The sequence below is a fragment of the Stenella coeruleoalba genome, assembly GCF_951394435.1.
Source record: "Stenella coeruleoalba genome assembly, chromosome: 6".
Classification (NCBI taxonomy): Eukaryota; Metazoa; Chordata; class Mammalia; order Artiodactyla; family Delphinidae; genus Stenella; species Stenella coeruleoalba.
The window spans coordinates 71,391,958-71,418,986 of record NC_137151.1 but is presented as its reverse complement, the minus strand read 5'-3'; the positions used below and the strand labels follow the sequence as shown (position 1 = coordinate 71,418,986).

The window sequence follows — 27,029 nt, the reverse complement described above, 5'->3', positions numbered from 1 at the left end:
AGAAAGAGAAGCTCTTCTCACTCTTCCAGTTTATTGCACATTTGCGGAAATCTCCTTTGGGCCCACCAGAAGGTGTATAATATAACCCAATTAAGCTGTTTAGAACTTTGGCTTTTATGGTGTTGTCTAGACAGTTCAAGGTTTTGTAAACAGCCTGGCCTGGCCCTGCAACATAAAGTGCAGTGCGGCCCCTACCACATTCTTTACCTTGAAGCAGTAAATGTGGTGAGAAGTGGATCTGCAGCCCTGGGCCCTATTTCCAGGGATGAGGGGTTACCTTCTCTGCTCCAGGCCCGTGTGACACTAACAAGGACCCAGGCCCTCTCCACCCACTGATATCTTCCCTTTAGCAAACTTTTTTTTCCCCAATGACAGGTTCTAGTTTTAATTTCTTCTTTTAAGGGACGCTTCCTCCTTGACAGCTTGTTAAGAGTGAATTTGGATCTCCTAAGCAGTTTTTTTTTTTAAAGTTTCTTTTGTTTTTTCAGGAATTCCAAGTTTACTACATTGGGGGTGGGGTGGGCAAGGAGATTTGTTTCTTAGGTTCCTGCTGCCCCAACCTCATGGCCTGAAGAAGGCAGCACCAGTGTGGCTGGCTCACGTCTTCAATTCAGAGATTCATCCCTAAAGTGATTTTTAATGCCAGTGCAGCCTAGAAAGAATGGGAGGGAACGACTCCTTATTTTAGCGGGATTAAAAAGCATTTCACTTGATTTTCAGTTGCTTGGAAGGGAAGGTTCTGGCCACTAAAATATCCTAATCAGACACTAAACTTCTTCAAAGAGGAAAATTCATACAGTGTATTGAAGCTGTAACCTCCATTTTACTAGAAACCATTTATTCACACAAAAGACAGTGACCCATGCCTTGATACGACAGACCAAAGGTACATTCCCCAGAGTTTAAATAATCTGCATTCACCAAGGGGAAGGGATTCGGTCCCTTAAACTCAGAGCAAAAACAAGCGCCTTCCAGCCCCTCGGCCTAACTCTCTACAGATCCCACAGCGTGCCCACGGGAGCTCAGAGAGAGGGAGGGAGAACAACAGCGCACTGGCGGCAAAATTGTAAAGGGACGTTTGCATTTACCATTTTCCCCTTATTAGGATCCGTTCGGCCAAGTCCCCGACCTCGTCCGCAGGCTGCAGTGGTCGCTGGGAGGTCCCGAGTTGACCGTGGGAAGGAATCGTGGAGTTCCACAGAGAAGAGGCGTCATTAAACCCAAGGACATTGGGCCTGCCCAGGGCAGGCTGGTGGGGAGGAGAGTGGGTGAGTGGGGCTCAGGGGAGAGGGGTGCTTCCTGGAGCTCTCAAAATAAGGGGTTTCCAGTGAAATACTGCAGACGGTCTCTGTTCAGTTTCTTTTCTTTCATTCTGCGATTCTGGAACCAGATTTTGACTTGCCGGTCAGTGAGGTTGAGCATCCGAGAAAGTTGGAGTCTTTTCTCTTTGTTTATGTACACGTTAAAGAAAAACTCCCGTTCCAGTTCGCGGATCTGATACTTGGTGTAGGGACAGCGCTTTTTTCGGGATCGCTGGGGGGCCACTGCAAGGCAAAAAGACCGAGAGGTGAGAGAGGCCTTTGCCTGCCCACCCCCCGGCCGCCCGCCCGGGCCCGCGCGAGGGCCAGACCTCGGCCCGTTGGGGACGTCCCCTGCTGCCGCTGAAAGGCCCTGCCTGCGTCGTGGGGGATGATATATGGGCGGTCACAGTAGAGAGTGCGGGCGTGGACGTGTGTTCACGCCCAGCCACACACACGTGCACACACACACACACACACACACACACAAACGGCCTGGCATCGAGGTGGGGAAGCAGAGGGCGAGGCAGGCTCTGAGCTGGACTCGGAAGGGAGAGAAACACGAGCGCGGCGGGCAGCCAGCGGCTTGGATAAAGTCCAGTTCAAGCATCAAACTCTCCCCAACCCCCCACCCCACCCCTTTAAAAGCAGGAGGCTCGAGTGTCCACACTCACAAATTGGCTTAAAATCTCTCCTCCCTTCCTCCCTCCCTCCATGGTCTCTAGGACCAATCCCCCTCACCGCACGCACAAAACTGGGGGAAAGCTCTCTGCAGCGATTAATGTCCTCATCGAAGTCTACCTTAAGTCCACCTAAATTGGTTTCCTATCGTAAACACGCTTTACAACGGCCCGGGAAATCTTATAGGATGTATAAACCCCTTCGAACGCTTATAAAGTAGCACATAAAACTGCGCAAGCAGAGGAAGGCCCCCTCCGCCCCCCCCCCCGCGCCCGCGGCCCCCGAACCCAGCCGCCCACCCCGCGTCCGGTGCCTACCTGCGCCGCCGCTCTTCTCAGCCCCCGCCTCCCCTGGGGGCACCTCGCCGTCGCCGCCCTCTGCCGCCCCCTTGGGCTCCGAGCCGTGGTTCGTCTTGGCGCAGGGACTTCCCCCACCGCCACTGGCCGCCGTCTTGGGGTTGCTCTTGTCGGCGGCGCCCTCGGGCTGCGGCGGCGCGGGCGGCGGAGGGGGCTGCGGTCCGGCGAACGGGGGCCCGGGTGCAGCCTCGTAGAACTGGTCGAAGCCCTGCGGCAGGATGCCGTTGCGGCCCACGGCGCTGTAGAAATTGGAGGCGGCGCCCGCGGGGCCGTGCGGCGGCCCGGGCGCGGCGCACACCGTCTCCGGCGCCTTGAAGAGCACATCCGGACGGCGGCCCGCGGGCGGGAGCAGCTCGCGCTGCATGGCCGCCTCCTCGGCCGCCGCCGCCGCTGCCGCCGCTGCCGCCGCCGCTGCAGCGTAGTAGGGAGCGTAGCTACCGGCGCCGCCGCCGCCGCCCCCGCCGGGACCGCCGCCGCTGCCGCCGCCGCCCCCTGCACCGCCTCCGCCGCCGCCGCGGTATGGCCACTTGGCACGCTCCAGGCCGTAGTCGCGGAAGGCCACTTCGCGCACGGGCTGGACGTGCGGCGCCAGGTTGGAAGAGTAGGGGAAAGTCATCTGGCAGGACGACGGTTGTGACAGGAACGACGGCTTGCTGGCGAAGTCCGACGGGGCCACATAGTAGGCGCAGCCGGGCAGGTACATGCTGGCTGCGCTCGGGCCGCACTCGTCAAAGTCGTTCATGGCTCCGCGGCGTGCGCGCCGGCGAGCCCCGGGCCGCTCCCCGCGCCGCCAACCTGAGCCATCGATTGCACAAGAGGCTTGGGCCAGGATCAACTAAGCAAAAATCCCCACCGGGAGCTGACGTGCTATTCATCTTGATTGATTCTGGTGGTAATTATGTCACGTGACGCCATGGAGAGAAATGTCCTTATATCTATATCAGTGCTCGCCAACACACTCCGGGACAGTTCCTGGCGCCAAGACGCGCGCGCGCTGGGGGCGGATCGGCCTCCCTCTACAGCCAGCTCTCCCCGGGCGCCCCCTGATCAGGCTGTGCCTCAGGCAGGTCACCTGTGCGCCGCCGTCGGCTGCCACTGCTGGGTGCATCTGCCACCGCCCGGCTGGGCCGCCCGCCCGCGCCCGCCCGCGCCTTTAAGTACGCGGACCGAGGCCGGCTGGGAGGAGGAGGGAGGGGGAGGAAGGCGGAGGAAGGGGGAAGGGAAAGAAGCGGAGAGCTGAGGGGGGAGCCCCAGCTGCGGGCACAGGGGACTAGGTGTGAGGGTGTGAGTTTCCCACCCCCCACACCCCGTCCTGCAGGCGCTCCCTCCCCCGCAACGCCGCCACCCTTTTCAGTTTGCCCGCCGGGAGCTTGTTGCTTCTTGTTCAAGGGGCGTAATTGCGCCTCTCTCGGGGCGCCAGGAGCCCTGATTTACATATTTCTCTACCCAGCGCTTACGCTGCGGAGTAACGGCTTTCTCCATGGACGACCGGGAGCGAGAATGCCAGCCTCAAAAAACTCACGCCAAAACCCTACCAGGAGCTCACCCGGCCCAGGGCCTCGGTGCCCACTCGGCCTTGTCGCCCTCTCTCCTTTCTGTCTCTCTTTCTCCTTCCTTGTGTCCCTTCATTCTTCTCACTTCTTTCTCTCCTGTCCTCTCTTCTCTCACTTCCCCGTTTCCTTTTTTCTTCTTCCTTCCTCTTATTACTCCCCTCCTTTCCTGTCTCAGTCTGTCCCCTGATCCTCTCCTCCTTTCCCCTAGCTATGTGTCACCGCCTCTCTCTCTCTCCCTGTCACCTCTCTGCCTTTCTCCCCCAGTGCTAAAGCAAGAAGGAACTTCAGCCAGCGAAGATACCCCGTGGCCCTCTAGAAGCTGGGGGGTCTGGTGAACAAAAGGATCTGGAGTCCTACTCTCAGGGTGCCTGGCTTCCCGCTTTCCCGAAAGCGGAGACAAAACGCCGGTGCCTCCGCCCTCCTCACCCTCTCTGCCTTATGGCCTGGACTGGGACCAACTAGCCTTACATCCAGCCCCTTCTCGACGTCGGAGCCCCGCCAAGGCCTACACATCCGTGCCGTGCCTTTCCAAGGCTCCTGCGGCACCCTCGGGCCTGCAGGGTCACTGTGGGCCCCCCGGAGGTCCGTTGGCTCTGGGGGGTGGGGGGCGGGCTCTCAGAAGCTCTTGGCTCCTTCTTCAAGCCCCTCTTCTCCACTCGGCTCTGCGGGCCCCCCATCCACTCGCCCCGAGGCCTCAGTCTCCTCGGCAGTGGCTGCGTCCCTCTTTTTTAGCCTGGGGGGATCCAAGCGAGGCCTGGGCTCCCGCCTTGGGAAAGCCAGCATTTTCCAAAGGTAAAAATCAGTGTCTCAGAAAGAAGCTCCCCAAACCCAAATCCCAGAACCGTGGGCAGGAAGTTGCCCCTCTCCCCAGGATTCCTCTGCCAGGCAATCCCAGCACTGGTCCTGGGCCTCAGCCCTACGCCCAGGACAGGCAGTGCAGGTTGTGAAGACGGTTCCCACCCTGGCCCCAGCCGCTGCAGTGCCGGTGCCGTGAGCTCTGCCCACCATGCCGACAGACAGAAAAAAGGCGGGTGATCAGAGCTCATATCTATTTTCTGGCCAATGTTTCCCCCCTTCCTCTTTTTTCTCCTCCCTCCGCATTCTCCCTCCCACTCTCTCTTCTCCGTCCCCCTCCCATCTCAGCTTCTCTCAGAACACTGTGCAAACAGGTCGGTGGGACTGGAGGGCAAGAAGCCCCCCCCCCCCCAGAACTGCCCACCCTGTGTGCACCTTCCACGCAGCTGGCACTCTCGCCCTGATTCCAGCTCGCCCCCTTCTCCTTAGCCCAGCCCGCCGGCACACTTATCTGCCTGCCCATCTCCATCCGCGGCCCAAGCCTCTCTCCCTTTCGGGCTCGTAGTCGACGCCCCTGGATCTGTCTCCTAAAATGGCTCCCCGGACACTAAACACAAGACAAGAGGCTGCTCAGGACCCAGGGCAGGGACCGCAGGGGCCCCCGGCTGGGTCTTTATGTGTCTGCAAGTGCGCAAGATTCTGGTACCTTCTCTCTGCACGGGTGGGGCGCAGGCAGCCCGCTGCCCCCAAAGTGGAGCCTGCTGACCGCTAAAGAGGGAAGTGGGGGAGGACGAACCATTCAAGTTCAACGACATGGCGACGGCGCTCGGGCTGGAACCGTGCTTTGGCGGGGGAGGGTGCGCCATCTGCAGCGGCGCGCGGGTGCAGAGGGAAAGGGGCGGCTGGCCCCTCTCTGCGCGTTAGCACGGGCCCCCACCCCCACCCCCAAGCCAAGGCTTTCGTTCTGGGCCCAGTCCGCTTCGCCCTTTGGCCCCAGCTTTTTCCTCCCTCCTTTCCCCGAAAACCGCAGCTTCCCGACCCGCGCGTCCCGCTCGAGAACCTACCGTGAAGATCCCAGAGCTGTGGCCTTGTCTTTGCCTGCGCGGCCCCACTCGAAGCGCAGGGAGCGCACCGGACCCTCCGGGCACAGCCAGCAGCTCCGCGAGCGGTAGCTTTCCGCGCAGCGCCCGGACACGATGCGGTAATTTCGAGCCACCCAAGATAAGACACTAACTTGACCTTAACTTTGTCAGGGCGCCCGTGGTATCTGGAGAACGTGAACAGACACTGTCTGGCAGCTCTCGTAAAAGCTGACTGGGGAAGGGATTCTGAGTCATTTCATTTATTGCCACTACAGTTCTGCAAGAAAGCTTTTCCTCCCTGCCAAACTTTAATTATTTATGCTCTTTTAGGAAACGAAAGAAGAGGAGAAACGCGGAGAAAGCACCCAGAGCCAGTCCCTTCCCTGCAGAGCCTTCGGAATGGGCTCCTTAAGTCAAGTGACTGAAGAACAAAAATGTGGGGAGATTACCTTTGTCCAAGGACGGTCGGACAGGCACCGAGCCCCCCCTCCCCACTAACGGGGGGTGGATGCAGCTGGGAGAGGCGGGATGAAGGGGCACACCCTCCCTCCACCTCCACACACATGAATATTTACAACGGTTCTGGATTTCTCCTCCGCCCGCCCGCCTCCCGGAAGCCTCCCCAGCCCGCCTCCCGAGGGGAGAGCCCCCAGGCCTTAAAAGCGTCTCCTGGTCGGCCCTCTGAGCTCGCAGCCGATTGAATGCCAGACCAAGCCGTTTTTTCTCATTTAAAAACCTTTTCCTTGGTCAAGAGGCCTGCCTGGACTGCAGCATTTCGGAGGACGCATTTGTCTTTGTGCGAGGGAATGTTAAACACTTCGATTTCAGCATTTCTTTCGGGTATTTATTTCTTTCAAATTTCATGGTGGTTCCAAATCTCTGCCAGGACTTTGGTTAGGAAGGGAGAGAGGACACCACCACCTTTGTATTCGTATGGATCAGTAGAAAGGATGGATTCGAAAAACACTGCTGAAGCTCCAATTAACAGACAAGATTTTACACTTAGAATAATTTCAATCTCTTTGGGGAGTGGTCTCCATGAATATCTCCTCCCACCCTACATCCCAGGCTACAGAAAAAAGAACACAATGATTTGATGGTATATATTGCAAAAAAATGGTCTCCCTGTGTTGTCTTAGGCCTGGGTCTAAGTCTGGTTCCCTGGCCCTTTACCCAGCCCTCCAGACCTGAGGTCTGAGTGTGGCCTCTGCCTTTGTTCAGCTATCTTGAAGGGGGCAAACCTTCTGGGACTCAGAGAAACTCAGTTCTGGTGCCATCACCTCCCTGAGCCCCACCAGGCGGGGAAACATTTCTAATGATAGGGCCTCCCTCGGCAGCTTCTTGTTTCCTTTATTCCTGTTTTTGTTGTTGTTGTTGTTGTTTGTTTGTTTGTTTTAGGAGCTGTTTAAAATATATTTCATCAAATTAGCTTCAGGGAAGGGGAGTTGGAACCACTGAACGCTCGGAATTAGAGACTTAACGGTTTTGCTAATTCTCCCACTTACTAAAAGCTAGCAATTCTTTAGTTTCCATCACTGAGCTAGCTGGGAGCTGGGATCTGCAAGAGCTCGGTGAATACCAAGCAGGCCCTGGCTTTCCTGGCCTGAGATAGAGGCTCTGAAAGCCTAGGGGGTGCAGAGGCCACGTTTCCCAAGGGAGTCTGCTGGGTTTCAGGCAGAGGTGCCAGTGTGGAGGATTTCCACAGGGCGTTGCCTGCCCACAAGAAGGCTGACCCAGAAACATGGCAGGGAGAGATGTTTTGTATTGAAACCCGAGGAACATATCTTGGCAGCCCCCTGAACAGCAAGCTTCAAAGTTTGAGAATTTAGGCAAAATGTGGAAGCTCCAGCCAGCAACAAGCCGAGGGTTCGCTTAGTGTGTGAGACACGCTGAAATCTGCTCACGGTTCCCCCACCTTGGATGTTTTATACACATTTTGTTTATAGGCTTTTATACACCATTTCCTCACTGACTTGGAAGCCATTTTCTCCTTTAATGAACAGTCAGCACCCATAGTGAAGCCGCAACCAGGAAAGAAAAGTGAATTTGGTGGCCTGAAAAACATTAGAAGGGAATCTGAAACGTTTTGAAAAATCGACATCAGTCCCACGACAGCATGACTGGGACTTGGATATTTATTTCCACTCAGAACATTTCTGTATGTCTGATATATACACGCTATTGTTTTTGACAAAATCAAAACAAAACAAAACATGCACGAAAACTATTAGATAGCAGAGAAAATGCAATTCATCTAAACGTCAACTGAGGTCAGTTGGGATGAGGCTTAGGACTCCCCGTGAGGTGCCTGGTCCTCCACCGAAAATAAATCATCATCATACTTTGGTAAGGAATCTTCAACTCTTTGGCTGTTGGGCATCTTGCTAGGAGTTGGGGCGGGGTGCTACTTCTCTGAAGGAGACAGAAAAGGGGCAGAGATGGTAGAAGGAGCTTGGGGGGCCCTTGCGTTCCCTGAAGCTAAGGCAGGACACTCCAGCATACCCAGGACATCTCTATCTGGCATTCAGCAACCTCAGTCTCCACAAAGGAAGCCAGGCAGGGCCCAGGGTCTCTAAGGCTCTGCTGGAGCCGGTCAGACATGGCCTCAGAAGGAGCACAGTGGCAGGGCCCCTGGTGGGGCCGGTGGGCGGTGGAGAGAGTGATGAGAGGGGAACTTCTGCTTCTCTCTACTCAGTCTAGAGCAGAGAAGGGGCTGAGGATCTGAAGGGCCTCCTTCCTAGCCCTCCTGACTGTTGACTGGTGGGGGAGATGAGACTTCACCTCTCCCTGTGGTGGTCCATTACCGTAATTCAAGAAAGACAGACAAGTCGACACCTTTGCCTACCTCGACAGGAAAGCCATATTTACAGTCGGAAGGTAGGACACCCCCCTTCCTGGCTCACTCCCTTATCCTCCCCCCGGATATTTCCCCCTCCTCCTAGTGCAGCCCAGCCTCAAAGCCAACTAGCAGCTCTCCTCACCAGAGCTCAGCTCTGGGGGTCCAGTTGCAGAGTGAAGGGCTCTGCATTGGGCATGTGTGAGGAGGTGGAAGAAGGAGGGGGATTTTACCAGTCTGTTCTGGAAGCTGCAGTTTGCTGTGGAGCCCCAGCCTCCCTCATCCCATCCACGGGAAGGACGTATCCAATCCATTCAGCCCAGCCAGCCGGAGGGGTCAGTCCAGCCGGACTCTGAGGTTTCTCTGGAGTTTGGCCACCATGCCCTTACTCCCTTTTCCTCCTGAAGTCTGAAGGTCTAGGATGGCTACTGTCCTCCCAAAACAGCCAGGGCATACAGGAGGGGGACGGCGCCCTTTCCCTCCTCCAAAGTCGAGATTCTGGCTTTGCCACAAGGGACTTTGGCTGCAAAGAGACAAAACTGTGCCCTCAGCCCTTTCTAATCTGCCCGGGAGTTCTACCTAAATTCAGTTCCACTCTGAGCTCTAGTTAGGTGCCTGCTAGATGCAGAAAGGGCTGGGGAGGGGTGGGGGGAAAGAAGACTAATCAGGTGGAAGCAGAAATCCAAGTACAAGGACACTAGAGTGAGCCCTGGGTATAATAATGCCCCCGCTAAGAGTTAGGGCAGATGACTCCAGACCCCCATTCTGGAAGCCTCAAGGCCAAGGTTGTGCTGCAGCTTCTGCAGGCTTCTCTGAGAAAGGGGAAAGGGTGGATGCTCAACCGGCCAGGTCTCCAAACGTATCTCCTGCAGGCTTCTGGAGCTGCTGTCTGAGCGGGAGGGTACCTGGAACCAGCGGAGAAGGAGCAGAAGGAAAAGCCCTATCCCCTCACTTCCCTCACGCCAGGCCTCGGTGAAAAAAGGCAGGCCCAGCCCGGCCCGGCCAGGGCCACCCTGGGAGCTAGTATAGCGCCAGCGCCTGCTCGCGCAGCACCACGCGCTTCTTCTTCATACGCCGGTTCTGGAACCAGATTTTGACTTGCTGGTCGCTGAGGTTCAGCCTATTGGACAATTCCTTGCGCTTCTGCCGGTTGATGAATTCGTTGAGAAGGAATTCGTTCTCCAGCTCCGCAATCTGCTGCTTAGTGTAGGGTTTCCGCTTCTTGCGGGCCCTCCCCGGGGCCGCCCCCCACGGCAGGCCTGCAACACAGCCCCAACCCAAATCAGCCCGGCCCGCTCCCGGTTGCCTGCCCGCCCCTGGCGGCTCCCTCCCTCTACACACTCTCCCCTGCACCCCACCTCCCACCCCGGCCCGGGGAGCGTTGCTCGCGGAGCGTGGCCACCCTTTACCGTCGGGCAGCGAAGGTTGCAGGCAGGAGGCGACGCCCGCCGCCTGCACTGTCATGTTCAAGTTGAGCGGGCCCTTGGTCTCGTCCTTGAAGCCGGAGGAGCAGGTTGTCCCCTCGAGAAGGGCCGAAGAGCCCGGCGCGACGCGGCCCACACCCGCGTAGTCGTACTTGACCGCTTTGAGAGCAGCGGCCGCGGGGGCCAGGCTAGACTCCGGGATGAAGGGAGGCCGCGCACGACCACGCTCCTCCGGCCCGGCGGCCGCGTCGGGAGTATAAAACTTGGCCTGTTCTTCGGATCCGTCCTTGGCGCCCAGGGGCTGCAGGCCAAGAGGCCCAGAGCCAGCCAGGTAGGGCTGGGAAAAGCTGCCGAAGGTGGTGGCACCGGCAGGCTGCGCTGGGGCGCAGGAGGCGGGCGTGGTGGCCCAGGGCAGCGCGCCGCGCGGGTATGAGATGGAGGGAAGGGCGGCCAACTGGCCGCCATTCGGCCGCAGGTTGGAAAAGTAGAAGGAGTCGGGCGACTGTAGATTCAGAAGCGAGCCCACATAGCCCGCTCTGTAGAGACTGCGCTCACACATCTCCAACAAAGGGCTTGGGCTGCGCTTGCAGCAGTATTTAGTTACAACCGGGAATAAGAGGACAGGCTCAGACGATTGGACGAAACTTTGCCTGCAGGTTCTTCAAAGCCGGTCATTTCAGCACCGCCTACATCCCCCGACCCGTTTCTCCCCTCCCCCCCATTCAGGGTATTATGATAACACCCGCAATATTCGATGGCGAATGACTAGGCTGCCAAGCAGAGCTAAGGCATGTTGAGCAAAGGTGAAGCCTCTTCGAGTTTCCAGGCTGAGTTCCGCAGCTGGGGGCATTGGGCATCGGGTGCATTTGCCTCAAGGTCCCTTGGGGTCCTTCTTGGTCTTCACTGGCTTTGCACTCCCATTTTCCGCTGGCTGCATGGGCCAGGCTTGCTTCTACCAGCTTTAACTCGCAGCTGAGGCCTTTTCCAGTACGGTGCACTTCTTGGCTTGTCCAGAGAGCCCTTGGTCTGGTGGGGCCATTAACTCTGTCGCTAGGCCTGAGCAAAGCTACTCCTACCCCGTCCCTTCCCACCTCATCCCTCTGGACTGGACTCTGCACACATGATCTAGCAGCGAAGACCCAGCGCTGCCTGAGCCCTAGGTCCCCGGCCGCAGGCATAGTTTGCTGATAGAAGAGGAATGCATCACAAATTCTGCCTAAGTTTGGCGCCCAGGAAGGAGGATTCACATCACTTCTGGTGTGCTTCTCCATGGTCCAGCCCTCTGCTCCTAAGAAAGTCACCATCCAGGTCCATGGAGAATGCTGGCCTGGGGACCCAGACAGCTTGATTGGCCAGTCGTGGCCAAAGGCTACATTCTTTTAATCGCCAGCAGTCACCTTGGAGACTGCAGCCCTTCAAACCGGAACTCCAAGGTGTTAATCCACTCCGTGGCGTGCAGGACGAGCTCCCCTGATCTGATGTGGAAGAACAGAAAATCCAGAGCCACCGGCCGGGAACAGCGGGGCACACCGAGGCAGCGGACTAGCAGCGTTCCTCTGCTCAGCGCCTCCAGGGGCGCACGGGCCGCTGGCGGGTTCGGAGGTCTGGCGAACAGGGTGGCGGGCGGCAGCGCTCCCTCGCTGGGAGCAATGTGGCAGTCCCCGCCACGGCTCCTCCCGGAGGGTTAAGGATCCTCCTTTCCTGCCTCCAGTCCCAAGACCCCTAGCTACCCCGTGACTGGCGCCCGCCCCAGCCTGCAGCCTGCCTCGCGGTCCCCGAGCCAAGCTGGAATTGGTTAGACCGCCAGCTCCGGCACGGAGACCACACAGGCGCCGCCGGAGGGCAAGGCTGACCAGCGCGCTGAGACTTTATTGTGTGCGTTATGGCGACCAACTGGGCGGCTCTGGGGAACGCAGTCGGCCTCTTCTTCTTGCTCTAGGGCGGGGGTAGGGGGTGCGGGTGGGGGTAGGGGTAGGGGTTGGGCAAGTCTGGGCTCCTCAGGGCTCTGTTGGAGTTTCCTTAGGAGCTCAGAAACAGAGACGTATTCCATTCCCTGTCCTTTCATGGGGGGCGGGAGGGGCGCGGGGTGTAGGCGCAAGCTGCAACCTCAGTTCCTAGGGACTTAGGGAACCTAGGCTCTCATTTTGGGAAACTCGCCCTGTTTTCGAGGAGTTACAGCCTCCCTAGGTCTGAAACTCCAGCTCCAACGGGTCCCTGCAGTCTTCTCTCTTCCTACCTCAGTACTATACAACGATTCTCCGGTATTGCCAGGTCCAGGTGTGTCTTCTTCGGACGTTTTGGCAGCCGCATAGCTGCGGTTTGCCCTATGGGACTAGAGATGTAAAGGAATTAAAAGAGAAATAGAAAAGACTAGAACAACTAGACTCCCTTTCTCTGGCTCAGATGATGCCCAGCCGCCCCACCTCATCGCCTGGGTTTATAATTTCCGAGGTCCAGCAGACAAAGTTGTACCGTGGAGCTGGCAGCTGGGGACGGGGACAGGGAGGGAGGGAGGGAGGGAGAGAGGGAGAGAGAGAGGGAGGGAGGGAGGGAGAGAAGGAGGGAGGGAGAGAAGGAGAGAAGGAGGGAGGAAAGGAGAGAGGGAGGGAGGGAAGGAGAGAGGGAGGGAGGGAGGGAGGGAGGGAGGGAGAAGGAGAGAGGGAGGGGAGAGAGAGAAGGAGGGAGGGAGGGGAGAGAGAGAAGGAGGGAGGGAGAGAGAGAAGGAGGGAGGGAGAGAAGGAGGGAGGGAGGGAGAGAAGGAGGGAGGGAGGGAGAGAAGGAGGGAGGGAGGGGGAGGGAGGGAGAAGGAGGGAGGGAGGGAGGGAGAGAAGGAGGGAGGGAGGAGGAGGGAGGAGGAGGGAGGAGGAGGGAGGGAGGGAGGAGGAGGGAGGGAGGGGGAGGGAGGAGGAGGGAGGGAGGGAGGGGGAGGGAGGGGGAGGGAGGAGGAGGGAGGGAGGGAGGGGGAGGGAGGAGGGAGGGAGGGAGGAGGGAGGGAGGGAGGAGGAGGGAGGGAGGGAGGAGGAGGGAGGGAGGGGGAGGGAGGAGGAGGGAGGGAGGGAGGGGGAGGGAGGAGGAGGGAGGGAGGGAGGGGGAGGGAGGAGGAGGGAGGGAGGGAGGAGGGAGGGAGGGAGGAGGAGGGAGGGAGGAGGAGGGAGGAGGAGGGAGGGAGGAGGAGGGAGGAGGAGGGAGGGAGGAGGAGGGAGGGAGGGAGGGAGAGAAGGAGGGAGGGAGGAGGAGGGAGGAGGAGGGAGGGAGGGAGGAGGAGGGAGGGAGGGAGGAGGAGGGAGGGAGGAGGAGGGAGGGAGGAGGAGGGAGGGAGGGAGGGAGGGAGGCTTTGCTGGTGAGCTGGAGAATGGGAAAAGAGGATTTGGTTGCGGAGCTAAACGGCGAGCTCTGCCAATGCCGCTGACTGCCCAGGAGATGGCGAGCGAGCTCCACGCCTGGTGAGGCGCCGCCGCATGGTCAAGATCAACAGTGAAGGGCGGCGCAGCCGGCCTGGGGTCGCCAGCTCATGCGGTCAAGGCCCGCTGTCAGGCGCGGCCGAGCGTCTCGGAAAGCCGGAGATCGTAGCTGCAAAGCTGGCCGGGACAGCGGAGTCAGATGGACCCAGCGGGCTGCCAGAGACTGGAAAGCGTCGCGGCCGCCCCTTTGTGTGGCAGTACGTCTCGGATCCGAAGCCTCCTTCGCCTCTCGAATCACGCGTAGACGCACCGGCCTTGATCCTCCACCGGCGGCGCTCGTAACCTTCCAGGTTTTGGAGGCGCTCTTCCTGCGGCCTTTCAGTCTCCACCCGAAGCAAAGGCCTCTCCCTGAAGCTCCCTTCGCCTCGCGGGCCTCCCTATCAGCTCTCCGACCACCGACCGGCTCCGCTCCTCCCTCCTCAATTCAGAATATAAAAGGAATGCATATAAATAACAAAGTCTTCATCTGTTATTGATTTAGCCGTCAATTCAAATTCCACTGGAGAGCGTTTGAGCGCAGTTTTAATCTTCAGCAAACCTCCCGTTTCTCTTAGGCGGGGAAAACTGACCGGCAGACTACAGATGAAAGGAAAACCTCGAGGCAATCCTCCCTATCCACGTCAGGAAACCTGAGAAATGGACCTGGGAAATAGGATGCGGCCCTGGAGTCTGGAATTTACAAAAAAGAAGGCGGGGGTGGGGGTGGGGGGAACGATGGAGAAGAACGGGAAACAGGCCCGTTTCAAATGAAAACACGTCTTGTGAGAAAAAGAGAGAAAATGTCAGTATCTCTTCCCGAAGTGGAAGGTCGGGACGGTGTGGCCCCATTTTCAGGGGTTATTTCTTCTTGAAAGATTGAATCGTGGTCACTTTTCTTTTTCTGCCTCTCTGTCTCTCTATCGGCCTGTCTCAATTAAAACGAAGTTGCCTGCTCGAAGTCGGTTGCAAGATACTAAAGAAATCAAGCCGAGGAGGAGAAAACGAAAGTAGCTCCGAACCTTGGGTCTCTGAGCCTTCTCCGGCAGATCCATAGGGGAATCCAACCGCCAGAAGAGTTTACATATCGTGTGGGGTTTTACACAACTGTATTTAACTCACATACCAAAAGTTAGCAGCCATTGAATTCATCGCGCCCGGGCGCTAACAACGACGAGGCATCCAGCTCCTCAGCGGCCATTTCCCTGAGTGGCAAAAAGCCCTCAGAAAGCAAGTAGTGCCTAAAAATTGCGTCTAGAGGTTTAGGGTGTATAATTATGGTTTCAGTCTTCAACTGCTGTGTGCAGGCCGCCGGGAGAAGGCGATAAGCGATAAGCCTGAAATGTTTCTTTTTCAGAAGTAGAATTTAATTGGGAATTTTTTTTTGAGCTGGTCTGGTAAAAAATATAATTTTAGACACCACAAATTATATGCTAATTTAAAGTTATCACTATTTATCTTAAAGGCACAGGAAAAGGAGAGGGAAGGGGTGATGGAAGTGGAGAGCCTGGAGGTTTTACAGACCAGAACTGGTGTTGAGTTTCCTTCATCTATAGGGAATCCCATAGCATTCAGGATCACAAGATTTTATAATAAATAAGACCAGTTTCTAGAGGCAACACAAGCTTGGAAAAAGAAAACAAATGTATAAAGACTCAGAAGAAACAAGAGAGTTCTGTTTATTTGCATCTCCCTAGGAGTAAAAAAGTGATTTTTAAATGCCTGAAGCACTGCCCATGTATCTCAGCTCACAGACATTGCATCTACAAAAATAATCTCTCAGTTGTATAAATATGCAGCACTTTAGAAGTAGTTATTTATCATCACTTTCAGAAACATATTTTTTTTCTTCCTGGACTTCAGAGCTCCACATGTGTTAGATGTCTTAAAGCTCCACGAGAGCCCAATACATTTGTTCAGACAGTCAAGTTCTTCGCTGGGTTCTGGATAAAAGTTCCCACCCATGGCCACACTGATTCAAGCCTCTTTCAGGGAACTGAGGAGATGGTCTCAATTCTAGCCCCACAGACTGGAGGCCAAGGAGAGGGGATGAATTTAGACCATCCGTGGGTCACTCTGCCAATTGCAGCCATTTAAATATCTGCATCTAGAGAAATGAAGGCATCATGAGGACACATTATTTCCAAATGAAAGATTATAAAAGCACACATCTACAAGGTGTATTAAACACAAACAATTACAACAGCAAGTGAAAGACCCAAAGTCAGAAAGATTGTCTTCACTCCAATATTGATACAAACCCTATTTAATAAGGTAGCTGCTTTTAAAGCCATCACAGTCCCTCCAGCCTCCTATTTTTAGACTTTCCCAGTGACCCTAGAACACTGCTTGCCCAGAGCTGTTTCCATTTGCCTCAGGGAGACTGCTGAGAGCTAATGATTCAATTACCCAATCACAGGATATGAATGACTGCAAATCATTCAGCCCTAATGGATTATGAAGATAAGAAATGCTGGAAACAGGCATAAAAAGTGATTTAAAAAAATAAAACCCTAAAGTCAAAATGGCACTTCTGAAATTCATCTGGGGGGATTATTTAAAAATACTTCAAGTCCTTTATACTGGCCTGGAGGGAGAAACAGAACATTAAAAAGTCATAAAAAATAAACCTAGACAAGAGCAAAATAAAAAATAAACAAGTAAGGAACAGAACTACGAAATCAGGTTGGGCAGCAAGAGGTTTTAGAGCCAGATAAGGGGAAGAGAGAAAAACAATTCACAAAATTTGCCATTACTGGCAGGGGAATGGGGGAATTAAATACATATTCAAGTCTTTCCAAAGGTCTTTTGGAGGCAAGTGGAAGCATTTAAACTCTCTGTGGCCAGTCTGGCCCACATCAGGAGACAGTATCTTTGAGCTTGGAGACGATTTTCTTGTCTTTCACTCTTCGGTTCTGAAACCAAATGGTCACTTGTCTCTCGGATAGGTTCGTGGCAGCCGAGATCCGCCGCCGCTTGTCCTTGTTAATGAACTTGTTAATGGCATACTCGTTCTCCAGTTCTTTGAGCTGCAGTTTGGTGTAGGGCACCCTCTTCTTCCTCCCCCGACGGTAGACACACATGTCTGGCTGATTTAGAGCCACATCCCCTGGTATAAAAAAACAGCACAGGAAAAATTAGACCGGGATATCTGGAGCACCCAGTTGGGGACTGTGTGTGTAGACTTGGAGGGGGTACAGAGAATGAAGAAAGACAGGCTGTTTACACTTTATTAGTATTTACACAGACATATTACTTACATGTTATTAAAGAAAGATTATTTACACTTCAAAGTGAAGGCCAGTATGATGGATCATCATGGTTTCTCAAACCGGCATCTTAACAAGCCTGAGATTTTATGGTGTAGTTGTTGGGGACTCTCATAAGGACAGTTTCTGCAAATGCTGGTTGCAAACACACAAACATACACAGACTTAAAAAGAAATAGCTAGGCTGGTCAAACTTTGACTTTTCGTGTTCCTGCGTTTGGAGCTTGTGAGCTCTTGGAAGCTTTAGTGGTCACTCTGGGTTATTCATGTCCTTGAAAAGTGGGGCTCAACTCCGTGACACCTCTTTGGGGAGGAGGGGCCAAGGCCTGAGCAAAGGGCAGCAAAGACCTTCAACTTTAGGAGAAAAATAGGCCTATGCCCGCACACAGGCAGAAAAGGGTTGTGAGAGAGGCAATTTAAATCAAAGGATGAATTGACAGATTTCACACAAACTGGGCCGACTGCTCCACTGAGTTAACCATGGTTGGGGGGAGGAGGATAGGTGCCCAACTCCCAAGCAGGGGCATAGACTCCCGGTCCATTCTTTTCCTTCTTTTCTCTCTTCCTCTCCCTCCCTCCCTGCATCTCTCCCTCTTGTCCTTCCCCTTTTCCCAACGTCCCTACCTGGGAAGGATGATTTCCAAAAGTGGGAGCCCTGTGGCTGGTCCTTGGCGCAGTACACCTGGCTGTTCCACCCGTTGGCCAGCGTCCAGGACTGGTAGCCCTCCATGGAGATGTATGCCTCGTGCCGAGGCTCCCCGGAGCCGAAGGTAGACACCATGTCGATGTAGCCGGGCACATGCTGGTAGGGGCTCGTGTAGCCCTGGTAGAAGGACACCTCCTTGGCTCGCGCGGGCACCTCGTTGGCCGGTACGCTGCTGCTTGCCAGGCCCGACACGTCCATGTACTTCTCCACCGGGAAGCCTCCCAGCGAAGCGTGCGGCGACGACTTGAGAGCATTCTGCTGTAAGCCCACGCCGTGCGACATGCGGCAGCTATAGTAGCCGTTACCGAAGTGGTAGCCGTAGCCCAGGGCCGGGGCGCCCGGGGGCGCTGCAGTGGCCGCGCCGGGCGCCGGGCACTCTTTGGCGGAGGAAGCCTCCGGGCGCGCCGCGACCACAGCCGAAGATGACGACGACGAGGCGGAACCCGCGCGCTCAGTGGTCCCCGGGTACGCGAAGCCAGAGGCCGCCGCCGCCGCCGCCGCCGCTGCCGCCGCCGCCGCTGCCGCTGCCGCGCGTCCGGAGTGTGTCCCGGCGAACACTGGCGCCGAGAGGAAGCCGCGACACTGGCCCGGCGCCGCTGCCGCCACGGAGGAGGAGGAGGAGGAGGCCGGGGCCGCCCCGGCGGCCCCGCCGTCCGCCCGCAGCCCGTCCATGTCCCAGTTCCCGGCGCGGCTCATGGCCCGGCCTGGCCCGGCCCCGGCCCCGGCCCCGTGCACGACCCCATGGCGCGACGCGCCTCCTCCCTCCTCTCCTTTCTCTCTCGTTCTCTCGCTCCCGCCCTCTTCCTCTCGCCCTCTCTCCCTCTGCGAGCCTCCCGCCCGCCCGCCAGCCCGCCCTCCAACAGGTTAGCTCATCGCGGGACGTTTATAAAAACGAAGTTCAGGTTGGGAGGGGGCCTGAGCCGGTCGGGGGGCCGCCTCCCTCCCCGAGAGCTCCCCCTCGGGGCCGTGCCATTGGCTGCGCAGGGCCACGTGGGGGTGGGGGCGCGGGACAGCCTGGCTCCGGGCCCCGGCCCCTTGGACCCACCCACTCCGGCCCCTACTCCTCCCCAGCCCTTGCGCAGCCCACCGCCCCTTCCCGCCTCCCCCGGACCCAGGCGTTTGCGCCGCAGCCACCCCCACGAGCTGATTGCGCGACCGCCCATCCTAGGCCCCGTCTGCGACTGAGGCGGGCGCCGAGGCCTGCGCCTTGTCTCGGCCACGGCAGTTTTTGCCACCTCTCCTTGGCTCCCTGAGCTGCACAGCTAAATGAAGAAGGACAGGGATGATCAGAATGATGTGAAAACAGACTGATTTTTGATCCTGTTGTTTAATTCCTCGGATTAGCTGACCTAGACCCCAAACCCGAGGAAGCTAATTTTCTCTACCTTGCGTATTGCTACGGGGCAAAGGCATTTAACGCGTGTTCTCCCGGGCGATCCTCCGAATTAAGACCAATTGGAGCAGACCCCCCCTCCCCCAATACGCACACACCGTCCACCCTGAAAATGCCCACGAAGCCGCCCTTGGGGCCGGGGACAGAGACTTACAAATAAATCAAGCGGACGAAAAGACCCGTCCTCGGCGCGGCGAACCAGAGGATCTGCCCCAGCGAAAAAAGTCCGAACGCCTGGTCCACGCTATTCGCCTCTACACTCAGGCCAGCCGGGAGTTGCACTCCCGAGCTGGGCTCCCCAGCCCTGGCGCAGCCTCCCCGGGTCCGCAGAAAGACCCTCTGAAGGACGCCGGGAGAAAGCCACTCTGCCGCCCTCCAGGAAATTTCTGCGCCTCGCCCAGCAGCTGAACTGCCTCTTGCATTTTGCAGACACCACCCACCCCCTCCCGTTACTCACACCAATTAATTGAAAACTTCACTTTCCCAGGGACCTTTGTTTCGTTTTCTTTTCCAAGCTGCCAACTGCAGAGAAGTGAGAGGGGCAAATTAAGAGGGTGTTTTTCCCAAGCAAATTTGGGGCTCGTGATGGGAGCAGCCCAGAGCAACAGGGTCTGACTTCGAGGGGGTAGGGTGGGCTCCGGGCAGTCCCGCCAGGGTGTAGGGATCGCAACCCTGAGCCCTCTTCATCCCTTCCATTCCTCAGCCACAGAACCCCAGTCCATCATCCTCCATCTTAGACGTTAGCGGGGAGCCTATGTGAGTTCTGCGGCAACTCTAAGGCTCCACTTTAGCAGCAACATTAGATCTGATGAGCCGACAGTACTGGGGTGGGTGGGAGAGCCCTCAGAGTGAGCCCATTTCGTTCTGTACCAGCAACACCCCAGTCCAGCCCACCTCCAAGAAAATCACTCCCCTGAGCCTGTGATTGATGAAGCCAGCTTGTCACCTAGCCCCACTGTTCCTGGACCAAGACAGGACCTAGATGGGGCAACTAAAAGAGCAAGGGAGGCCCTCTTGGACCTGGCCCGTCATCGCAGGGTGGGCTGCTGGTGTTGAGAGTGTTGACACGCAGAACGCAGTAACCATAAAAGGCTCAAATAAAGGGGAAAGTTATGAGAGGGGTGCTGGAAAGGAAAAGCAGGAGAATTTGTTTGACCTTTTTGAAGTCCTAGACATGTTCATGATCAATCAAAGATGGGAGGGGCCTAAACCTCTGCAGAAAATTGCAGAGAATCGAAGTTTGCTAGTAAGAACAATTTCGGCTACTTGAGAGAAGGCAGAAGTTAGCAAGAGAAGCTGGATTTGTTTGTTTGTTTGTTTTTTAAATGCCAGTCAGAGCCAGGTGACAGGGTTGCTGACTTTTTGGAAGAGTTTGGCTGGGTTCTCTTTACCCAACAATTTCAGTACCAAACCAGTCATGGGATGCCGCCCCCTGAAATGCTCTTATTTTTCCTTTGTATCCCCTTCTTTTTCTCAGAGAGGGAAACATGGAGATACTTAAAAAATTGTTTTTTCTGTTACCTCAAATACATTTGTTGAAATATTTCTAAGACATAACTGGAACCAACAAACTTTCAGTCTCTCAAAACTAAATATCTCTGTGATTTTGTGCCCTGGAATTTCTGCTCCATTTTCTATCTGATAAATATATTTTAATGACTGATTATATGCTAAAAAAATGAAGAAAGTGAAATTAAGATAGGAAGGAAGAACTTGTCAAGTTTTGCTGATTTCGGACAGCCCTTCACTTTTGGCTTAATTTTCCATGCAGCAAATTAAGTTGTGCAGGACTGGAAGCAAAGTCTGAATTAATGCTCTCGTTGAAAGACACTTCTCAATGGTGGCCTTGCCTCCAGTTTCCTTGTGGAACTCTGGCAAGACTTGGAGCTTCTCTACCCATCCTAGCAGGTATTCAGAGACCAGGGAAGTTTTGAACAGTAAGGAGCATAGCCTCTTGCTATTCTGCAGCTGAACCTTCTTCCAGTACAGCCTTCTAGGTCCTGGCCCTGGGGGAGGGGATTCCCCTTAGGAAAGAGACTCTGACTGGACCCTATGAGGGCCCCCTAAACCTAGCATCCCAGGGAAGCTGCTGCTATTGGATCATAGGGCAGTGGTTGAGTACCAGGCAAAGTCAGGGCTGCTCTGTTTATGAACTAAGATGACACATAGTTTACAAGCTGGGGGTGGTAGGTAGTGGAGGGATTTTGAGGCTGAATTTGCAGGAACATTTCATTTAGCTTGTATACCCTGTATCCAAGCTGATTTTAGGTTTAAACTTCACGGGAATAACTTTCTTTAGCTGGCCAGGAGCACAGACTGAACGCTGTGTGTGGGTGGGTAGGTGTATTATGTTGGGGCTTTAACAACAAAAATACTCTCTGTTAAACGAAAGTCTTTGCAAACAAAAATATCCCCCAAAACTGATGTGTTGTTATTCAGTGATTTTTGCCATCTTTCCTGATTTTGGTGAGAAACTCAAGGTGGCCCTTCATTGCCCAAAGTCCTACTCTACCAGAGAGAATCAGGTCACCTCTGGTCTCCCCTCCCATCCCTTGCTCCTTTCCCTCCTTTGCCTGCCCAAGCACCCTTTTTGGGAACTGATGATATTCTGTAAGTCACATCCTCTCTTTTCCTCCTTGTAGCTGATCTTTCAAATCATGTCCCTGTCCTGGGTTGGGGAAGGGGTAGATGCAGGCTGCGATTTAGATGTATTGAAGAACATAAGTTCCTCTGCTTGCCAAGACAGAAATGAGCTCAATTAACCACCTAATCGGTGGCCATTAGGGCCAGGACAACAATAGCCGGGTCCTAACAGAATGGGGTCCTGGGGACTCCTTTGAAAGTGTTTTCCTTGATGGCCACAGCAGAAAGTGCAGGACACCACTCTAATTAACTTGAAAGAAGCCAAAACTTCAGTGTAGAAATAAAGTCTTAATTCCAAAGTAAAGTCCAGCAGAACTGGCTGGACAGTGCTCTTAACCAAGTCTGTGCTCTGCCAACTTTGGCGCTAATTTTCCCTCTGCAGGCAATACCCAATTTCACTCAGGCTGGAGATATCAAAAGGATTTAAAAAAACAGCAAACCCGGGGTGAAGAAAGGGGTCTCTAGCAAGAGCTAGACAGTGGCATCCTGAGTTTAGGCACTTTCTGTGTCTGAGATGTATTCCATTTGGATTTAACAGCACAATTAGGCTTTATTAAATGTAAATTGTTTGCAACAACAAAAAACCTCTTCAAACCGAAGCGTTATTTGGTGAAACCAGGTTTACCTCCCGCAGGGCGGTGAGCCCTTGTTTGGGATGGAGAGAACTTCTACAGTCCTGGCGGGAATTAAACACAGCGAGAGGCTTCCCTCTCAAAGAAGCACTAATCTCACTGCGAAGGGGGACCCGGAGGGTGGGTGCAGAGCCCGAGGACCCGGGTAACTTGCTGCTTTTTTCGCAAAACAAAAGATGGGACAGAAAACCATCTTCCGCTGTTTTGTCCGACAACTCAAGGTGTGGGGTTATCCTCAGAATACATCTCTAGCAGCATCATTGTTAACTGAAGTCCAGTAAGTGCTCACTCTGTCGGCCCTATGAGATGAAAGAAAATAAATCTCTCTCTCTCTCTCTCTCTCTCACCCCCACCCACATTCCGCAGAGCCCCACTGTCTCGGTGGGAAATCCAGCTGTGGTCACAGGCAGCAGGAAGGGATGAAGCTTAGGGAAATGCCTAACCACGAAGGGGCGGGGCAGGGCGGGGCGGGGCGGGGCGGGGCGCGGTGGGCGGAGGAGGCCGAGGAAAGGAAGCGGAGGAGTAAGTGGTCCGGATTAGCTTCCCGGGTGGGCGGCGCGCAGTTCCCCAGGCTCGGCGCTAGATGTCCCTGCAAGTTTTCCTGTCGCGTCGAGGGCGCACGAGCTTCAGGCAGGCAGCGAGTCCGGGGTAGCCCCGGAGTCCAGGGACAAAGTACCCTCCCAGCCCCCACCCAAGGCGGTCCTGGTGGGCGCGGGATTGTAGGGGAAAGGAGGAGGAGAAATAGAAGCAGCCCAAGAGGCCCGGAGGAGACGGCGCGAGGCCGGCCTGCCGAGGGATGGCAGCAAAAAGTTGCCAGTATAGAGTTTTCCCTGCAGTCGCCAGACCCGCATCCTCCCTAAAAAACCGAAACCTCCAAGCCGTGGGGACCGCACTCAGCCTAAAGAAAACATACCCGGTGTTCGCTGCCCGGGTTCTAGCCATCCTGCTGTCCCGCCGCACTCGGCGGCCCCAGTCCTCGAGCGAGCTTGCGTCCGGCTGCGGGCCTGCGGGTTTCGGGCCCCGTTGACCCGAAGCCTTCCTCGCCAAAGGCAGGAGCCAGGCCCCGGCGGTTGCGGGGCTCAGCGACAGCTCCGGCTGTACCGCCGCTCCTCCGCTTGGGCAGCCTGGACAAATTTTTACAACCTTCAGTCGAAGGCCAAAAGTGTTTACCACTTCACCTCGGAGGACCCGCCGCTGCTCAAGAAACAAATATTTAGTCTGGAGGCCTAACAACAAAAACAAATTTAGGCCTCTTTCATGTAATTCCTCCTTTGGAGTAAAAAGTGCTTTTCAGCCCTTCTGGAGAAAGCCCTTTCCGAACCCTCACCCCCAACGCATCTTAAAAATTCCTGCCAAACCACGCGGGCATCGGTTGATTTTTTTCTTTTTTGAGTGAGTCTTGTGCCTTGGTAGTGAGTAGGAGGTTTTGGTGGCCTGGAGGCTGCGTCTGAAAACCAGAGACTTTTGACAGGTGGTTCCCAGTCTCAGCCTGGACATTTCGGGAGAGGTGCAAGGTTTGGGCATTTCAATAATGAACCCCAACAGAACCGTGTCAGTTTTCTCACTACCTCTATGCAGACTCAATGTTTTTGAGTATTTAAAGAAGACATATGCAAAATAAAAGAACCAACAATAAATGCTGCCCAAAGCTTTAAAACCGTATAGTTTGGATATTATCAGAGATAACTTAAATCACAAGCAAGTTCTCTAATCTCTGTGTAGAAGCTTTCTTATCTCTGAAACAGGGATAATAATAGAATGATCTCTAGAGTTGCTCTGAGCATTAGAGAAGCTAATATATGTAAAAAGCACTTGTAATTTCAGAGTTAAAGCTCTATATAGGTGGGCCAATATTACTACTACTAGTAAATGTGGAATCTACATAAATTAAGGGACATTAAATATTGTAATGGAATGTTCACCGTCTCCCATGAAACACTGTCTGCTAAACGCAGTTCAGTGAAAAATTATGGGTGTCTTTTAGTGTGAGTAGTTTTCCTGACATGGTCTCGAACATACTTTTCATGATAAATGTGCTAGAATACGCAATATTAGTGTTATTTAAAAGGTGCAAAATAGTTTTGGAAACCACTAATGAATGAAGGTGTCGCCGAGAAATGGTGTTTTCCCTTTTCAACAGACTGAGGTCCGGTTTGCCACAGGTTTTGGCACGAGGGCCGAGGGGTCCCCGAGGAAGGGAGGAAGCTGGAGACCCACCCGCGGGGTGAAGGAGGAAGGGGCTGCCGTCAGCACCCCCGCCCCCAGCGGCGGCTCCTGCGATTGAAAGCAGCTCACAGCCGCCGAAACCGCGAGGAAAACAGACGGGGGCGCCAAACGACAGCAATAAAGGCATCCGCGACTTCCGCTTAAGTCGCGCCTCCGCCCGATCCCACCCCTGCCAGGGCCTTGCCCCCCCCCCCCCCCGCCGCTGCCCACGGACCGGAGCCTGGACCGAAGTGTCCCATTCAGTCCCCAAAGCTAAGTGGGACTAGGGGGTACCCTTACCAAGTTCCTGGGACAGCAACCCCCCTCCGCTGGGCGCGGCCTTCCAGGGATGGTGGAACTGGGCACTTGGACTGTGGAAGGAGAGGGAAGGAGAGGTGGGATCATCCGCAAGGCTGAGCTCTGACCACGTTAATGGCCGGAAAGCCGGCGCGAGAAGGGCTCATAGTGCTCGGAGTCGGGTGGCCTCTGGGGCAGGGGCGGAGGTGGACCCGGGTGCTGTCCTCCTCTGAGCTCCCGACGCCCATTATGCGTCCCACATCTCACCTCTCCAGTCACCAGGTGCCTATCCAGCTTTCCACTTCTCACCTTGCGGGAGAATTCCGTTTTATTACCTTAAAGAGGCGGAATTGATTTTCGAAGCAGAACTCGCGTTGTTGAAATAAGTGGGTGCCAAGGGGAACAGGAGGGAAACTTTTGGCATTGACTCTGTGTATAAATGTATATAAATATATTTCACACCTCGCCTCCCCTTACATTCCTGACGCGCCCCCAACGGGTCCAAAGTTAAAAGGAAAGCGCCAACAGAGAGATGGGCAAATAGATCTCGGGTTTGCCCCTAACACACCCCCGATGTGCTGGGTGTGGCGGCAGGGAGGAAAGGGGGGGGCCCTGGGTTGGGGTCTGGGTTGGCGGTGCAAGACCCGAAACCAGCGCCCAGATTGCCAGGGTCTCTCGGCAGCTTCGGAAGCTCGCAGGCCGACCTCTGGGTCCCGTCTCTATCCGCCCTTGTTCCTGCCGGTGGCCGTGGATCTCTCCCCTTGGGCAGCTGGTGGGTGGACCCGCACAGCTCGTTGGGGGTCAGAGCATCGTGGGGCGCAAGCGAGGGAGGAGACGTGCAACGGCCTTGAGTGAAGATTGATCTTCGTTAAAATGGTTGCCACCAGCGTCATTATGACCATCAAAGTTATCGCCAAGAGGCTCAGCCGCCAAGCTCAGGTCGGGAGGAGCAGCAGCAAGGCTAGTCCGCGATTTTTCGCGCCCAGAATCAGCGCAGGGAAGACCTGGGGCCACAGGTAAGAGGCTGGGGTGGGGGAGAGGAGGAAGGGAGAAGGAAGAAGAGCAGAGTGGGGAAGAGAGGGCTGGGGGATGGTAGGGGAAGGAAACTAAGTCTCTTCTTTCCCATCCTTGACCTCGAAACCCGGCAACTTTGCCACAAATTATTCGATTTGAGGAGGGGGGGGAAGCTGGCAACGTAAAAGTGGATTTGGGGCGGCCCATATGGCGCTGTAAATTGCGACTGTGTTTAAAGTTAGCTGTTGAATTCTGCTATGAAATCGTCCAGCCGAGTTCACTTCCCCCAGGGAAAATGCGTAGGCGAGAAGCCTATCCATCAGCAGGATTATAAAAGTAAAAAACCTAGGACTTCAAGTTCAGAACTCACTCTGCAAACGGTATTAAAAAATCAGAGAGGACCTAATGATTTCCGTTTGGAGGCGCGGGCCCAACGCACCTCCCCAGCCACGTAGCACTAAAGTGCTTTCAAAACTCTGAGATTCTCTCTCTCTCTCTCTGTCTCTCCTTCTTTCTCTCTCTCTCTGTCTCTCCCTCCTGGGTGGGAGGAGAGTAGCCAGGCTGAGGCGAAGAAGTGGGGAGAGAGAGAACGCGGCGTCCTATTTGTTAAATAAAATACATATTTGGTTCTGAAATTCGAAAGATAAGTAATCCAGACAGGAGCGCAAGGTCTTCTCCTTAGCAACTCTTCCTACATCCTCCCCCTGTCCCCCCCCCTTACCCTCCTCCCGCTTGTAAATGTTAAAAACAAACAAACAAACAAAACTTCCCGATGATCTACTCTGGAAAATCAAAGCATTATCTATTATTTAACACGTATCTGTGTCCGAGGAAAAATGAGGAAGGCGCTGCATGATGAGGACCTAAGGGGCAACCCAGCAAACTGAGAGCGTAATGATGCCCCTAAATGAAGGGGGAAATGTGCCGCTGCGCGCTCTATTAATCAGACTGTCAATTTCACCCCCGAGGCCAAACCCCTGGGCGAGCAGAACCGGCTCTGAGCGGGCAAAGGACCGGGAGCCTTCCTCCTCACTTCTTGTCTCTTCTCGCCTCCTACCTGGATCTATTTGTCTGCTCTGAAGCCGCCTTCATTACCCACTGACAGGAGCGTGTATTTATTTGCTTATAAACCTGTTACAATAAATGATTATTCGAACGGCGTCATTCGTACCTTAATGACGAGGGAGCGCTACTTTTTGATGAATGACATCTCGGGCTCGGAAGGATGTATGGGTCATTTTGACCAGTCATTCCCTCGCTGTGGCATCCCACAATTTTTCCGCCTCCCTCCAAAAGAGATAATAATATTTAGAGGCGCTCGCTGGGGCTGAATGAGAATTAGCCCTAGGCGCAGCCCATCATTAGGACGGGACAGCCGGGCCACTGTGACATTTTTTAGAAAGCTGAG

At 55.0% G+C, this 27,029-nt stretch overlaps 3 protein-coding genes across 3 annotated transcripts; all 3 read right to left on the bottom strand.

Moving 5' to 3' along the window:
• Positions 1 to 254: 254 nt before the first annotated feature.
• On the bottom strand, positions 255 to 3,484 carry HOXD11 (homeobox D11). The gene is made up of 2 exons (XM_079923742.1): positions 2,297 to 3,484; positions 255 to 1,544 (listed from the first exon to the last, which is right to left on the bottom strand). Exons 1-2 carry the CDS (start codon positions 3,075 to 3,077, stop codon positions 1,309 to 1,311), a joined length of 1,017 nt encoding a protein of 338 aa, XP_079779868.1. The 5' UTR covers positions 3,078 to 3,484; the 3' UTR covers positions 255 to 1,308.
• A 5,822-nt stretch (positions 3,485 to 9,306) lies between these two features.
• On the bottom strand, positions 9,307 to 10,599 carry HOXD12 (homeobox D12). Its single transcript, XM_079924444.1, has 2 exons — positions 10,011 to 10,599; positions 9,307 to 9,860 (listed from the first exon to the last, which is right to left on the bottom strand). Exons 1-2 carry the CDS (start codon positions 10,582 to 10,584, stop codon positions 9,622 to 9,624), a joined length of 813 nt encoding a protein of 270 aa, XP_079780570.1. The 5' UTR covers positions 10,585 to 10,599; the 3' UTR covers positions 9,307 to 9,621.
• A 4,558-nt stretch (positions 10,600 to 15,157) lies between these two features.
• On the bottom strand, positions 15,158 to 18,154 carry HOXD13 (homeobox D13). The gene is made up of 2 exons (XM_079924193.1): positions 17,356 to 18,154; positions 15,158 to 16,571 (listed from the first exon to the last, which is right to left on the bottom strand). Exons 1-2 carry the CDS (start codon positions 18,131 to 18,133, stop codon positions 16,321 to 16,323), a joined length of 1,029 nt encoding a protein of 342 aa, XP_079780319.1. The 5' UTR covers positions 18,134 to 18,154; the 3' UTR covers positions 15,158 to 16,320.
• Between the last annotated feature and the right edge of the window lie 8,875 nt (positions 18,155 to 27,029).